The sequence below is a fragment of the Oryctolagus cuniculus genome, chromosome 14 (genome assembly GCF_051225735.1).
Source record: "Oryctolagus cuniculus isolate XC-2025 breed Fujian yellow rabbit chromosome 14, ASM5122573v1, whole genome shotgun sequence".
NCBI classification, from domain to species: domain Eukaryota; kingdom Metazoa; phylum Chordata; class Mammalia; order Lagomorpha; family Leporidae; genus Oryctolagus; species Oryctolagus cuniculus.
In genome coordinates this window covers 4,670,201-4,683,643 of record NC_142880.1, presented here as the reverse complement: position 1 = coordinate 4,683,643, position 13,443 = coordinate 4,670,201, and the positions used below count along the sequence as shown (strand labels likewise).

Genomic DNA, 13,443 nt, shown 5'->3' with positions numbered 1-13,443 from the left:
CTGGGTGGAGAGGCACGGTGTGGTGTGTGTGTGTGTGTACAGCTGGGTGGAGGGGCACGGTGTGGTGTGGTATGTGTGTGTGTGTGTACAGCTGGGTGGAGGGACACGGTGTGGTGTGGTATGTGTGTGTGTGTGTACAGCTGGGTGGAGGGACACGGTGTGGTGTGGTGTGGTGTGTGTGTGTGGGTACAGCTGGGTGGAGCGACACGGTGTGGTGTGTGTGTGTCTGTGTACAGCTGGGTGGAGGGGCACGGTGTGGTGTGTGTGTGTGTGTGTACAGCTGGGTGGAGGTGCACGGTGTGATGTGGTGTGTGTGTGTGTACAGCTGGGTGGAGGGATACGGTGTGGTGTGTGTGTGTGTACAGCTGGGTGGAGGGACACGGTGTGATGTGGTGTGTGTGTGTACAGCTGGGTGGCGGGGCACGGTGTGGTGTGTGTGTGTGTGTGGGTACAGCTGGGTGGAGAGGCACGGTGTGGTGTGTGTGTGTGGGTACAGCTGGGTGGAGGGACACGGTGTGGTGTTGTGTGGTGTGTATGTGGGTACAGCTGGGTGGAGGAGCGCAGGGTAGTGTGTGTGTGTGTGTGTGTACAGCTGGGTGGAGGGGCACGGTGTGGTGTGGTGTGGTGTGTGTGTGTGGGTACAGCTGGGTGGAGCGACACGGTGTGGTGTGTGTGTGTGGGTACAGCTGGGTGGAGCGACACGGTGTGGTGTTGTGTGGTGTGTGTGTGGGTACAGCTGGGTGGAGGAGCGCAGGGTAGTGTGTGTGTGTGTGTGTGTACAGCTGGGTGGAGGGGCACGGTGTGGTGTGGTGTGGTGTGTGTGTGTGGGTACAGCTGGGTGGAAGGGCACAGTGTGGTGTGTGTGTGGGTACAGCTGGGTGGAGGGGCACGGTGTGGTGTGTGTGTGTGTGTGGGTACAGCTGGGTGGAAGGGCATGGAGTGATGGGTGTGTGTGCGTGTGTGTACGGCGGGGTGGAGGGGCGTGGCATGGTGTGAGTGTGTATGGCTGGGCGTGAGGGACGTGGCGTGGTGTGGTGCATCTGTGTGTGTCTGTGCACACCCACATGCACTGTGGTTTCTTTGCTCTCTGGTTTTGGGCGTCTTTGGCCTGCTCGTGCTGGGTGCTTGTGTGGGGCAGGCCGCACACCGCGTGAACGGATGTTAGTCCCTCACCGACAGATCAAGTGTTCGCTCTGCACACCTGCCAGTCACGCTGTCTGTGGGAGGAAGAATGTGGATCAGAACCCGAGGCGTGCGCCTTGGGGACAGGCTGACAGCCACCTCGGGCGCCCACTGGGCTGCCTGGATGGGCCGGGCACACCTGCGGTTTATTTCTAGGGCTCATCTACCGATCACCGACTGGTATAGACTGGCCCTTGTGGTCAGGGCAGCGGGGTGGGTGTGGCAGGGGGTGAGTGAACAGAGGGGCAGGGAGGGTCCCAGCGGGGCATGCTCGGCCTTGCACCCCTCCATGCCGTAGCCTCTGGCACAAAGGTGCCATAATGAACACGTGAGTGCCGAGCGCCACACCACCGTTGTGCCCCAGAGCCCGCTCAGTCTGCACCCTCGTTGCAGGGTCAGCCGGGGCACCCCCAGCGCCAGGGAGGGGCGGCCTAATGGGCTGGGGTCGTTCCCCCTGGAGGCTGTGGGTGCACTTCTCTGGTCTCTGAGTAAATCCTGCCCCCATGCACTTTATCCACACATGTGCTTTGAATTCCTCACGCTGAGCCCAGAGCCCTGGAACAAACCCAGCAGGGGTCGGGCAGGGCAGGCCCGGGTGTGCAGCCCCCATGGCGAGGACGGTACCCGTCCCCAGCTGCACGGCCAGCACTGGCCTCGCCTGCACTGTGCCCTGCGAGGCCGGGCCGCTCCTGTTTGGACAGCGGTGAGCCGTGTTCCTCGTGCTGTTTGGTGAATGGGATTCGCAGCTGCTTCCTTAGTTCTGAATGGCTTCAACCAGGAGCCTCTCGGATGGGACACATACGAGGGCCCACGCGTGCCTTGTGGCCACGTGAATTAAGTATGCAGGCCCTCAGCAGCCAGGGTTCTGCAGCGCCCTGCGATCCCTCCCTCACCCCGACCGTCTGTAGTGCGGGCACCACTGTGCTGGTGACCCACCCTCAGTACGGCTAGAATTTCCTTCTGAGACTGGGGCAGAAGAGCGCACCCGTGAGGCCATGCTGTTCTTCTATTTTAGCATGAGTGATTTATAACCCTTCTTATAAAACAAACAACGAACTAAATCCCTGTTTATCCTTGGGATTCATATAAGACCTTGTGTTAAACAGATGTGAATAAACGGTGGTTGTTTTAACCCAGAATGGGGCAGTCAGAAAAATAAGCAAATAGTAAATGTGTTTTTATTCACTATTTTAAAAATACATTATTTCATGTCAATTTGTATAAATAAATTTGTTATAATAAAAATGGATACTTTGAATCCAGAAAAAAGTATGTCTAAAAAATTCGCTGGCAATGCAGGTGCCCTGTGTCCAGGGGCAGTTCCCGGGAGTGCAGTCAGCACTGGAAACACGCAGTGACTTCTTGGTCTGTTAAGAATTCATCCTCTGGGGAAATCCACGTCCTCGGTGGCTTCTCCGGACAGCGCAGAAGTGCTTCCTCGGCCAGGCAGGACGGCTCACTGCACACAGAGAGCGGCGTGGCTCCAGTGCGCCCAGTTTGCAAAGTGACAGCAGCGGTTCTAATCCTTACTAAAAATGAACAACCTTCGGGACTTTTGTTTTGGGTTTCTGTGGCTTGGGCACATCTAGAATGTCTTCATGGTCGGCACTCATTCCCTTCGCCCAGCGACCAACCGTGACCGAGCGCTCTGTGGAGGAAAAGGAAGTCCGAAGGTGAGAAAAACGAGCCAGCCGGGACGGGCACTGTCGCACAGGAGCGGGTTTGAGATGGGTAATCACGGGGCAGTGCATGACAGCCCTTGATTTCAGTGCCGTGCAATTTCTCATCCCAATTAGGGAAACGCAGCGACTGCTTTCAAGGCACAAACTGATGAGGAAGCTCTACCGCCCTTCTCAAGAGTTCATCACTGCCGGCAGTGAGCGCAGCAGGACGGGAGACGCCCCCTGTGAAAGTCCACGTCTGCCGCGTCAGCCTTGTCATCTGGGAATGGCAGTCCTCCCCGGGGAGTCCTGATGCCTCCCGCCTCCCGCCTCCCACCTGCCTCCCGCCTCCCACCTCCCGCCCCTTACAGACGCCTCCTGCCGGGGCTCGGCTGGGAACTCTGGTTTTCGCAGGCTTGCTACCTTGGGTACTGAAAAGGAACGTGCTCTCGTTTTGTCTGTCTGTCTGTAAGAAGCGCTACTGGGCTGCGCTCCGTCCTGCTTTCTTCCATGCACAGTGATCGTTCTAGAGCAGGCCAATCAGCAGCGCCGTGACCTCCTCCTCCTCAGAAGCTTACTGCAGGCCGAGTGCGGTCTCTGATCAGCAAGGCTGGTGTTCCATTAGGCGGAAAGTAAAACCCAAATGCTGCGTGCATGAAACACCTTGAGTATTTTTGGCAGCTTTTGCAATCAACTCTGAAAGCTTCAGGTGTACCCGAAGCAAAACACATAAGAAGGCACTCGATCGTAACAACCTTGACAGCTGTTTTCACTTTGTTCTTGGGGAATCAATATACTTGTGTAAATAACAGAATTTGCTTTACCTAAAGTCATTACTTAGCAAATATAACTGCTTATGATTAAGATGATTTATAAAATCAGGCTTACTGGCTGCTCTTGTTTTTCAACAGTTAATTCTGTTTCTCATACCTGTATCTTGCTGACAGAGCAGAGGTTAAGTCATTGCTGCAGCAGGAAAACAGGATGCCCAAATCAGTAGTACCCCAAAGAGTCCCTAACAACAAAAACGCAAAAAACAGAGGAATGCCGATCCCATCCTTGTAAACGGAGGCCCAAGGATCTCACCTGAATTCTGAGCTTCAGGGCAGTCTTTCTTCAGATGTTCCACAGAGCCACAAAGTTTGCAACCACCACCTTTAAGAGAACAGTCACTGAATACCATCCCGGACTTACACAGGTGTTTGGGTCTAGAGCACTTCCGTGTCTTGTCCGATCCTCTTGGGCTTGTCAGCTGTGAAGGCAGCTGAAGTTAGGGACACGGTAGGTGCCACGGCTTCCTGTACCGGGACCGATGCCATGGCAGGCATGTGTCCAAGAGTCACTGCACGTGGATGGGAATCTAAGGGTCTGGAGACCCCTGGGCCTATAAACACTGTGTGGATGTATTTTCTGAGGAGCGCAGCCACAGTTTTTAGGATTTGTAAATAAGCAACTACTCAAAAAAGGTTAGGATCCCCTACTGTGGTCTGTAAGTAAGGGAGGGATAAATATGTATGAGAGGAAAAAATAAACTTGTTTCAGTGCCTTCTATCTGCCCAGCACCCAAACCCTAATGAAAATGCCCACCTATGATTCCAGGATTGTGAATTACACATGGCCTCAGAAATGAGTCTTGATCCAGCTCTCTGCTACAGCCTGGGAAAGCAGTCAAGGATGGCTCAATTGCTTGGGCCCCTGCACCCATGTCAGAGGAAGCTCCTGGCTCCTGGCTCCTGATCAGCCCAGCTTTGGCTGCTGCGACCATTTGGGTAGTGAACCAGCGGATGAAGACATTTCTGTCTCTCCCTCTCTGTTAACTCTTCCTCTCAAATAAAAAAAAAAATCTTTAGAAGAAAAAAAAAATGAGTCTTTTAACAGTCAAAGCTGATTGCTACAACCATTATCATGCTCATACTCACAAAGGCGATGACGCTCTAAGACATAAACGTGACTGAATTCTCACATCTATGTGGCCTGCTCTCTGTGTTGTGCTTTAATTCTCCTAATCTAGCCTCTTGGGTTGGCCATCCAAAGCGATGTCTGCTCATCAGTTTTCTAAACCGGTCTTTTTATTATTTTCAACGCCATAATGAAATAGAAGAGGATGTGAATAATCTGTTCTGATCCTCATCAACAACTCTTCCAGGGAAATACCATGACTCATCAAGTCTAAGACATCACTGATTATCTGTTGTTAGTCACACACCTCTCAGGAAAGAGCTGTCAGTTGTGTGGGAGCCACCGAGGGTGTAAGACGTACTCTGGTCTCTGAGCACTGAAATGTGAACAGTGTGCATCTGGGAGCCAGTGAAGCACGAGTGAGAAACATGGAGAGGTTGGGAGTTGGCTCAGTGCGCCAGCTGGTGAGTCGGTGCGAGGACTGTCACCGTATCTCAGTGTGTCCACAGCTGTGCTTTCTCACTGGACTTCCTCGGGGGGAACCTGGGAGGTGACGTAAGAGACGTCTGGAATGAACAGCACCAGAGGGCTTTCTCCTGAAGACCTTGGACACCAGAGACTTCACTGTGGGGACCTCACAGCAGCTGAGCCAAAGCTAAGGAAGCTGTATGACCCCAAACCGTACAGTCAGCTAAGGACTCAAGCAAAACTGCAGACTGAAAAACGGGGCCAGTCCTTCCACAAAACGGTGCACTGGGCAGAGGTGAAATGCACCACCAGTTTTAAATCTGACATTAACTTGAGGTATAAGCCCTTTGTTGCTATTATGCTGTAGAGCAGAAACGCATAACCACTCAGAAATGCTAAAGCAAGTGCAGCCTGATGTATACACGTCAGTGTTTTTATTAATATATCACGTCATTTTGCACAAAAAGCCCAGTACATGGAATCGCAGCAGGTAAAAATGATGAAACTCTGAAGGTTTTGCTACTTACTTAATTTATGCAAGAACTAGTTAAGAACGTAAATTAAATCTCAATTCTGCGTAACTCCCCATTCTTCATACACAAGGGGACCACGACTCACCATCAGCGTAGAGTCCTTTGGGGTTGTCAGGACAAGATCTGGACAGGTGCCCCATCTCCCCGCACACAAAACATTTTGCAAAAGGAAATTCACCTGTGAAAATCAATAGTTCACACTGATTATGTATATAATGAGTCGTGTAATTCACCCTGTACAATAGTCTCAGTAGAAAATATTTATTTACATAACTTAAAATCCAACCTCATACAGTTTCACAGCATTCATTATGTGGCACATTTAAAACAAAACCTGTCAACAAAAAAATACTCATTTGGCTATCTATTGGTCACAGTCCCCATCAACCACACAAGAAACAGAAAGGAAAACCTACCAAGAGCCGGGTCTATTTTGGCCTTGCACTTGGTTATCTCGTGCTCTGTGGACCCACACCGGTAACATATTCCAGTGCCCATTTCTTGATTTTCCAGGGCAGCCGGACAATCTGCGATCCCATGGCCAGGCTGCCGACAGTGGAAACATACCTGCGAACCCAAAACATGAGCTTCTGCAATGCAAATCTACACCCTGCATACATGTCTCATAAAAATGTACCTTTAAAACATTTCTCGGGCCGGCGCCGCGACTCACTAGGCTAATCCTCCGCCTTGCGGCGCCCGGGTTCTAGTCCCGGTAGGGGCGCCAGATTCTGCCCCGGTTGCCCCTCTTCCAGGCCAGCTCTCTGCTGTGGCCCAGGAGTGCAGTGGAGGATGGCCCAAGTGCTTGGGCCCTGCACCCCATGGGAGACCAGGAGAAGCACCTGGCTCCTGCCATTGGATCAGCGCGGTGCACTGGCCGCAGCGTGCCAGCCACGGCGGCCATTGGAGGGTGAACCAACGGCAAAGGAAGACCTTTCTCTCTGTCTCTCTCTCTCACTGTCCACTCTGCCTGTCAAAAAAAAAAAAAAAAAAAAAAAAAAAAAAAACAACTCAATCCATAAACTCTTCAATCTCAGAAACAGTTTATACAACGGCTTTGTAAAAGATAGGTGCTTAAATGAACGCAGCAAATACAGACCATCCATTTTGTTAACAGAAGTACCTGGACCAGAAAAGTGGAGTTTTCTGTAAAAAGAAAACAACTGCTATAAACAGCATCACTGGAAATTAGTATTTGTATTTTAAAGATCATGCAATTGAATGAATGAATTTGGGTCAAATGTTTCCATGTAAATTATGATACAAATCCTCACAGAGACTTCCGGCAGGGTATATACTCCTTGTTTTTATAGCCTTACTGAGTCTTTAATCCTGAGAAACAGGTTTCATTTTTAGAATATAAACACAATTCAGTTTAAAAGAATACTTCCTTCTGAAATGCATCATGGGGCTCCAGTGCAGCTCTGAACAGTGCTGTTACTTACACACTACCTAGCAATCTGGAGGGTTTGTTTTTTGTTGTAAAGAATGAGACCACTACCAACAATCAAAGGCAGCAGATACTCCAACAATTTCATTTAAACTGGAAGAAGGGATTTATGTGTGTGTGTGTGTGTGTGTGTGTGTATGCTTCTTGAGTAACCATCACTTAACTATTTTTTCAAAATAAGCACAGGTTTGTTAAGAAGCAACTTCAGGCAAAATGAAACATTTTGCAACTCCGTCCTCATTTTCTGCTTGTCCTGTTTTAAAAGATTTATGTACTTCTTTGAAAGAGTGGCAGAGAGATTCTGTCTGCTGGATCACTTCCGAAATGCCTGCAGTAGCCAAGGCCAAGCCAGAACCCAAACCAGGAACCAGGAGCTCCTTCCCCACCTGCCACCGGGTGGCCAGGATCCAAGTACTTGGGCCGTCACCTACTGCTTTAGCAGGAAGCTGGACTGAAGCGAGCAGCCGGGATTCACACCAGCTCTCCTGTATGGGATGCAGGCCTCCCGAGTGGTGGCTTACCCTGCTGCGCCACGTGCCCGTCCCAGAATAGTGTTTTACAGTGAGACACACTCTGGGGTTGAGCTTTGCTGGCTACTAGCAAAGAGGCTTCCAGCAAGCTACTTCACCTGTGTGCACATCAGTTTTTCTATCTACAGTAGGGGGATAATTTCATCACCCTTGTGGTGTTGCTGTGCTAATGAACCAGCACATCAAGTGTCTGGCGTGTATATTACCACAAAAGCACCAGGGCTTAGGAAGACGCTTCAAACTCAAGTGCACAGCCACCCGACTCTGCTAAGGTACGTGTGTGTGTGACTGTAAGAATAGCAGTTGCGTGCAAGTGCCGGCAGGTGCACCTGGGAGAGCAGGGGAAGATGCCTAAGTGCTTGGGCCCCTGCACCCACGTGGGAGGCCACGAAGAAGCTCCTGGCTTCAGATGAGCCCAGCTCCGGGTGCTGTGGCCGTTTGGAGTGACCCAGAGGATGGAACCCTCTGCCTCTGCCTCCCTGTAGCTGTGCCTCTCAAGTACATAAATACATGATAAGAAACAGGAGGAGGAACCGTTTGCGGGCTCGCAGGGGCTGCGGACAGGGCCTCACCATCGCGTTCCTCTTGGCCGCTTGTCTCTTCAGCCGGCGCCCTTCGCGGCGACGGTCTTTCTTGAGAGCGCGTGCTACTTCCTCCCTGACGTCCTCACTGTCCGCGGCCAGAGCCGGCCCCTGCGGACCCCCGTGCGCGTGCTCTCTTAGGTAGTCCATGAACCCGTTGACGTCCTCATTCAAGTACTCTTTTTTCTTCCTGTTCTTCTTCCGTTTGGCCTGGGGTGCCTCGTCGGGCTGCTTGCGCCTCGGCAGGTTTTGGCCGGCTCCCTCCGAAGACCCCTTCCTCAGGTCCTCCCAGGACGTCGCAGGCAAGGGCCTCTTGCTGCGCGTGGTCGTGACTCGTGCCCACCTGGTCATGGTGTCGGCGCAGGTACCTACGCATCTGTGAGACGAGCAGGCTGGTCAGTCGTTGAAGCAAGCACCCTGCATCACCTACGCCCCGTGTGTGACTTCAAGTCGCCCATGCATTCACATTTCTACTCTGAGTAACAGAACACGGTGCACAGACCCGCCTCTGCCAGAGACGCCACGACCGATCTGAAACACCAGACTGTGCGCGCAGGGCTCGCGCGCGCTCCCGGGCCCCGCAGACCTGGCCGCGCGTGCTGTCTCCGAAGCCTCAGGGCGGCTTCCTCGCGGTCCCTGCCCGTGCTCGTCCCTGAACGGGGAGCTCGCAGCCGCCTGCAGCCCGGCGGCCTGGACCCCCCTTCAGCTCTCTCTGGCGCCGGCCCTCCAATGGGAAGGGGCGCTACCCGCGCTGACAGCCCGAGCACCGCGCTCTTCTCCAATATTCACGAGTGCACCTGGGGCCCTCCGGACGCTCGTGCAGAATCGGATCTCCGAAGCTTACTTCGGTGCCCAACAAGCTCAAAATCCTGAAATCCCGCATCGTCCGTTCCCACCACGCATCCCGCCCCGCCAGGACTTTCCGAAAGCCCGTCCTACACGCACTGCACACGCGTAACCGATCCCAAGAGAGACCGGCTCCGACCTAAAGCCGAGCGGGGACAGGGGTCCCTCCCCGGCCCACCGGGAGGGCGTCGGGCTCCCGCGGCAGCGACCCCCGATGAGTACACGCCGGGAAGCGGCCGCGCGGCGCGGAGGACCCCGGACCCTGCACCCAGCCCTCGGACCTGCCGGAGGCCCGCAGGCCGTAGGGAACAAACGAGAAGGATCTAAGGCATCCGGCGACCCCCGCCTGCCTGCGCCCAGCGAGCTAGCCTACCCGACGTGAATACTCCAGAGCAGCCGAGGGAGCGAGCCAGAGAAACCCGTCGCTCCGGAAGTGGCGGCGGCGGAGGCGCGCGAGGCCGGAAGCACAGCGTCCCCGAGGCGCGTCACTTCCGGCGAGCCGACTCCGGCTGGTGAAGCGCGCCGTTCGAACTGCGAGTTCTTCTCCGGACGTGCGGATGCGCTAGGTCTGCAGGTGGGCGGTCCTGACGACGCCTCCTAGGGCGCCCGGGTTCCCGATTCCAGCTTCTGTTGGTGGGCACCCTGGGAGGCAGCAGGTGATGGCCCAGGTCGTTGGGTGCCTGTCACCCACCTGGGAGACCCGGCTCGAGTTCTGGGCTGCCGGCCTCAGCCTCTCCCAGCCCTGGCTGGTGCGGGCGTTTGGGCGCTGACCCAGCAGATAGGAACAGCTGCCGGGACCCTGGGCACAGCCGGCTGCCTGCAGGTGACCGACTCACCGACCTGCCTTTATTCCTTTATTTATTTTTTTTTCATGTGTTTGTTTATTTGAGAGGCAGAATTGGAGGGGGAGATTGTTGGTTCACTCCCCAAAGGGCCACAGCTGCCAGAGCTGGGCTGACCCGAAGCCAGGAGCCTCTGCTGGGTCTCCCACATGGATGCAGGGCCCGGTCCCTGGGCCGTCCTCTGCTGCTTTCCCAGGTGCATCAGCGGGGAGCTGGATAGGAAGTGGGGCAGCCGGAACTCAGCCCGGGATGCTGGCGCTCAGGCAGCAGCTGTAGCTGCTACGCCACAGCACCACCTTTTATTTTTTTAAAGATTTATTTATTTACTTGAAAGGCAGAGTTTCTATTGAGAGAGAGAGCCAGCATCAGTAACATTTCTTTTTAAATTTTTAAAATTTTATTTAAGGAATACAAACTTCACAGATTTCATATATACGAATGTAGGAACATAGTGATTCTTACTCCCACCCTTCCTCCCCTCCCTCTTCCATTCCCATTCTTATTCTTTACAGAGATCTATTTTATACTCATAAGATTAACCTTACACTAAGTGGAGAGTTCAAAAATCGTATGAAGAAAAAGCAAAAAAACAATTCCTCACCTAGGTTTCTAGCATACAGTGCCTGGGACTTGGGACGTAACTGTACCACTAGAGGGCGCACGCAACTAAAACTTTAATCAGAATTTCGGACTGGAAGGACCATCTGCACTTGTTTTGTGAAAGTGGGGCACACCAGGATTAGTGGCGGTGAGAGAGGACGCAGCAGGAAGACTGGAGTTCTGTAGGTAGCACTGCTGTTCCTGCAATAGTACCTGCTGTCACAGAGCACCCTGTGGTGCCTGCTGTCATGCTTGCTACTTCACACTCGGTTCCTTTTTCTTTTATTGGAAAGTCAGAGTTACAGAGAGACCTTCCATCCGCAGCTCCCCAGATGGCCGCTAGAGCTGGGGCTGGGCCAGGCCAAAGCCAGGAGCCAGGTCTCCCACGTGGCTTCAGGGGCCCAGGCATTCGGGCCATCTTCCGATGCTTTCCTAGGCCATCGGCAGGGAGCTGGATGGGAAGTGGAGCAGCTGGGACCCCGGCACTGTAGATGGCGGTTTAACCTGCGCCACAGCGCCGACCTGTTAGGTTGATTTTCTGTTGAACTCACCCGGTATCCTGCGAGGTGGGTGTTACTGTTCTTCCATTTTACAGTGCATGGACAAGCTCACCCGACGTCACTTAGCCAGTCACGTAGCTAGTGGGAGGTAGAGGCAGGACTCGCACCAAGAGCCCGCTGCAGAGCCTGCGTCGCCTCTGCTCTGAAGCCCCGTACGGACCGTTTGCGTGAGCAGGTTTTACAACAGAGCAGCGGCTCATCCTTGCCCTGTGAGATTAAGAATGTATCTCTATTTGCTTTGTGATCTGTTTTTCTGTTCACTTACTGAAATACTCTAGGTGTTGTCTTCAAGGAAATAATTCTTCAACAATAAACCACACATTTCTACAGATACTACCCAGCTGTGGAGACTGGCTGTTCCCAGATGCTGGCTAGTTACACCGATGCACAGATACTACCCAGCTGTGGAGACTGGCTGTTCCCAGATGCTGGGTAGTTACACCGATGTAATTGTTTGCAGGGGCAGTGCCTTTAGGTTTCAAACAGAAGAGCGTGTGAGAGGGTGTGACCTTTCCACAAATCATCACTCATCCTACGATAACTAAACTCAGACAGAATGAAAAACCACCACCTGAGGATTCTGAACAGAAAAGAAAATAGAAGTTGGCGATTTCCGAGCCAGAATTTGTCGGGATTTGAGCTTCCCTGTGCGCGTTTGTGTGGGAGTTTGCCTGAGCGTGCGCCGTGGCTTTAAGGTGGTGTAGCGTGAAGAGCTGGGATCCCAGGGGATTTCTTAGCACTGGCCAAGTGGCCTTTTAAATTCTGGGTTCTGCAGGATTTTCCTCCTGCTGTTTGTCTTTGTGCAGACAGCTGGTCTGTGTGTCCTGTCGTCTGCAGTCTCTGGAGGAGACCAGTGCCTGGAAGGGGCTCATTCCGCCTTCCAGGGAGTTGGAGCCGTAGGATGAGAGGGTGGAGTCCTCACTCTGGCCCTGCTCTCTCTGTGGGAGGCGCTGGCCAGGCGGTGTTGAGGACGAGGAGTGCCCCCGCAGGCCCGGGTCTCACACACGGGCGAGCCGCTCTGAGGCAGCCGCTTTAGCTGCAGCCTAACTGGCCGTGAGGGACGGCGGGTCTGGACAGGCTGGGACTAGATCTGCCGAAGTAAAGTGGGAGCTGTGGCCGGTCTGAAGGCCAAACAGCAGGGCCCGTGACGTAGCCCAGAGACGAGGACTGTGTGTGGGAACGCCTGCCGTGGTGCTGGCTCCCCAGAACTGGGGTCCTGCTGTCGAGGACAGAAGCGGCGCTCAGGCCTGGGACGCTCCAGCCTCTTCCTTAAACATCTGTCCGTGGTTTTGGCTGCTTTGTGTTCTTAAGGCCCACAGGGAGCAGAATGCCAAGTTCCTTTTTCTTTCCCGTGTTTCAGTTTTATCACTGTTCTTCCGTGAGTACTATTTGAGTCAGAATCGTTATTAAAGCGTTGTTGTTTTAACCCACATGAGTCTTGACGCAGCACGTGAGAGTTTCCGGTCACAGCTTTGTTTGTAGAGATCCGTACGTTCTTCAGTCCTGTCCTGTTTGCCCGAGTGGTCAGTGATGTGTCTGAGAAGCGATTGCTGTGGGCACAGGGCCGGTGACAGAGCCTTGTGGCTGCCATGTGCGAGGCGAGGGCCCCATGTTCACATGCGCCGTGGGTTCCCGGCTCTGAGTCCCGGGTGCTGCTTTGTCTCAGGAGTGCGATGCCATGGCACTGGAAATGGCCAGCACCAGAAACCCATTCGCACACGGTACTGGTGGTCGCTAGGCAGTGAGGAATGGGGGCTGCAGGAAGTTTGCACCTCCCCCAGCAGCTTGACGTCCATCCTGTCCTGTCCTTAGACGTGACGGAGCACGCCGAGCAGTGAGCCCGGCTCCCACAGCCTGCCTGGGTGTGTCCTCACGCTGGAGCTCCCAGCGTGCTTTGTGCTGGCCAGGGTGTCCAGTCCACGCAGGCTTCCTTGTGTCTGAGGAAGTCACACCTGATGTGGGCCTTAGACTGCGCTCAGAGGAACGGTGGGAAGTCCCATGGTGGCCTGCCATTCTGTGAGGTGGGACAGGTGAGGAACAGTCTCTTGGCAATGGCTCCTGTTGGCTAGTACCTTGTAAAGTGCTGAATGTACAGAAATGACTATCTTTGCCAGTAAGCAGCCGGCAGCCTGCAATGGGAAGACGTGCAGATGTGTGAAATGTGGGTGATGTGTGTGATAGAGGTGTGGACGTGTGTGTGGTGGGGAATGTGTGTGATAGACGTGTTTGACAGATGTGTGCATGGTGGGGAATGCGTGTGATGTGCAGACGTGTGCATGGTGGGTACTGTG

General features: G+C 53.6%; 1 protein-coding gene across 7 annotated transcripts; it reads right to left on the bottom strand.

The window, feature by feature from the left end:
* Nucleotides 1–2,338: 2,338 nt before the first annotated feature.
* Nucleotides 2,339–9,588, bottom strand: ZCCHC9 (zinc finger CCHC-type containing 9). Of its 7 annotated transcripts, XM_089312930.1 has the most exons (7): nucleotides 9,524–9,588; nucleotides 8,296–8,680; nucleotides 6,160–6,310; nucleotides 5,829–5,921; nucleotides 3,930–3,998; nucleotides 3,774–3,809; nucleotides 2,339–2,830 (listed from the first exon to the last, which is right to left on the bottom strand). In XM_089312930.1, the coding sequence occupies exons 2-6, from the start codon at nucleotides 8,653–8,655 to the stop codon at nucleotides 3,799–3,801; spliced, it is 684 nt and encodes a 227-aa protein (XP_089169056.1). In that variant the 5' UTR covers nucleotides 8,656–8,680; nucleotides 9,524–9,588; the 3' UTR covers nucleotides 2,339–2,830; nucleotides 3,774–3,798. The 7 variants fall into 7 exon arrangements, 6 of the variants coding, with proteins under 6 accessions (XP_089169056.1, XP_008260105.2, XP_008260104.2 ...); XR_016220367.1 differs by lacking the exon at nucleotides 3,930–3,998 and having other exon boundaries at nucleotides 3,267–3,858; XM_008261883.5 differs by lacking the exon at nucleotides 3,774–3,809 and having other exon boundaries at nucleotides 8,891–9,588.
* Between the last annotated feature and the right edge of the window lie 3,855 nt (nucleotides 9,589–13,443).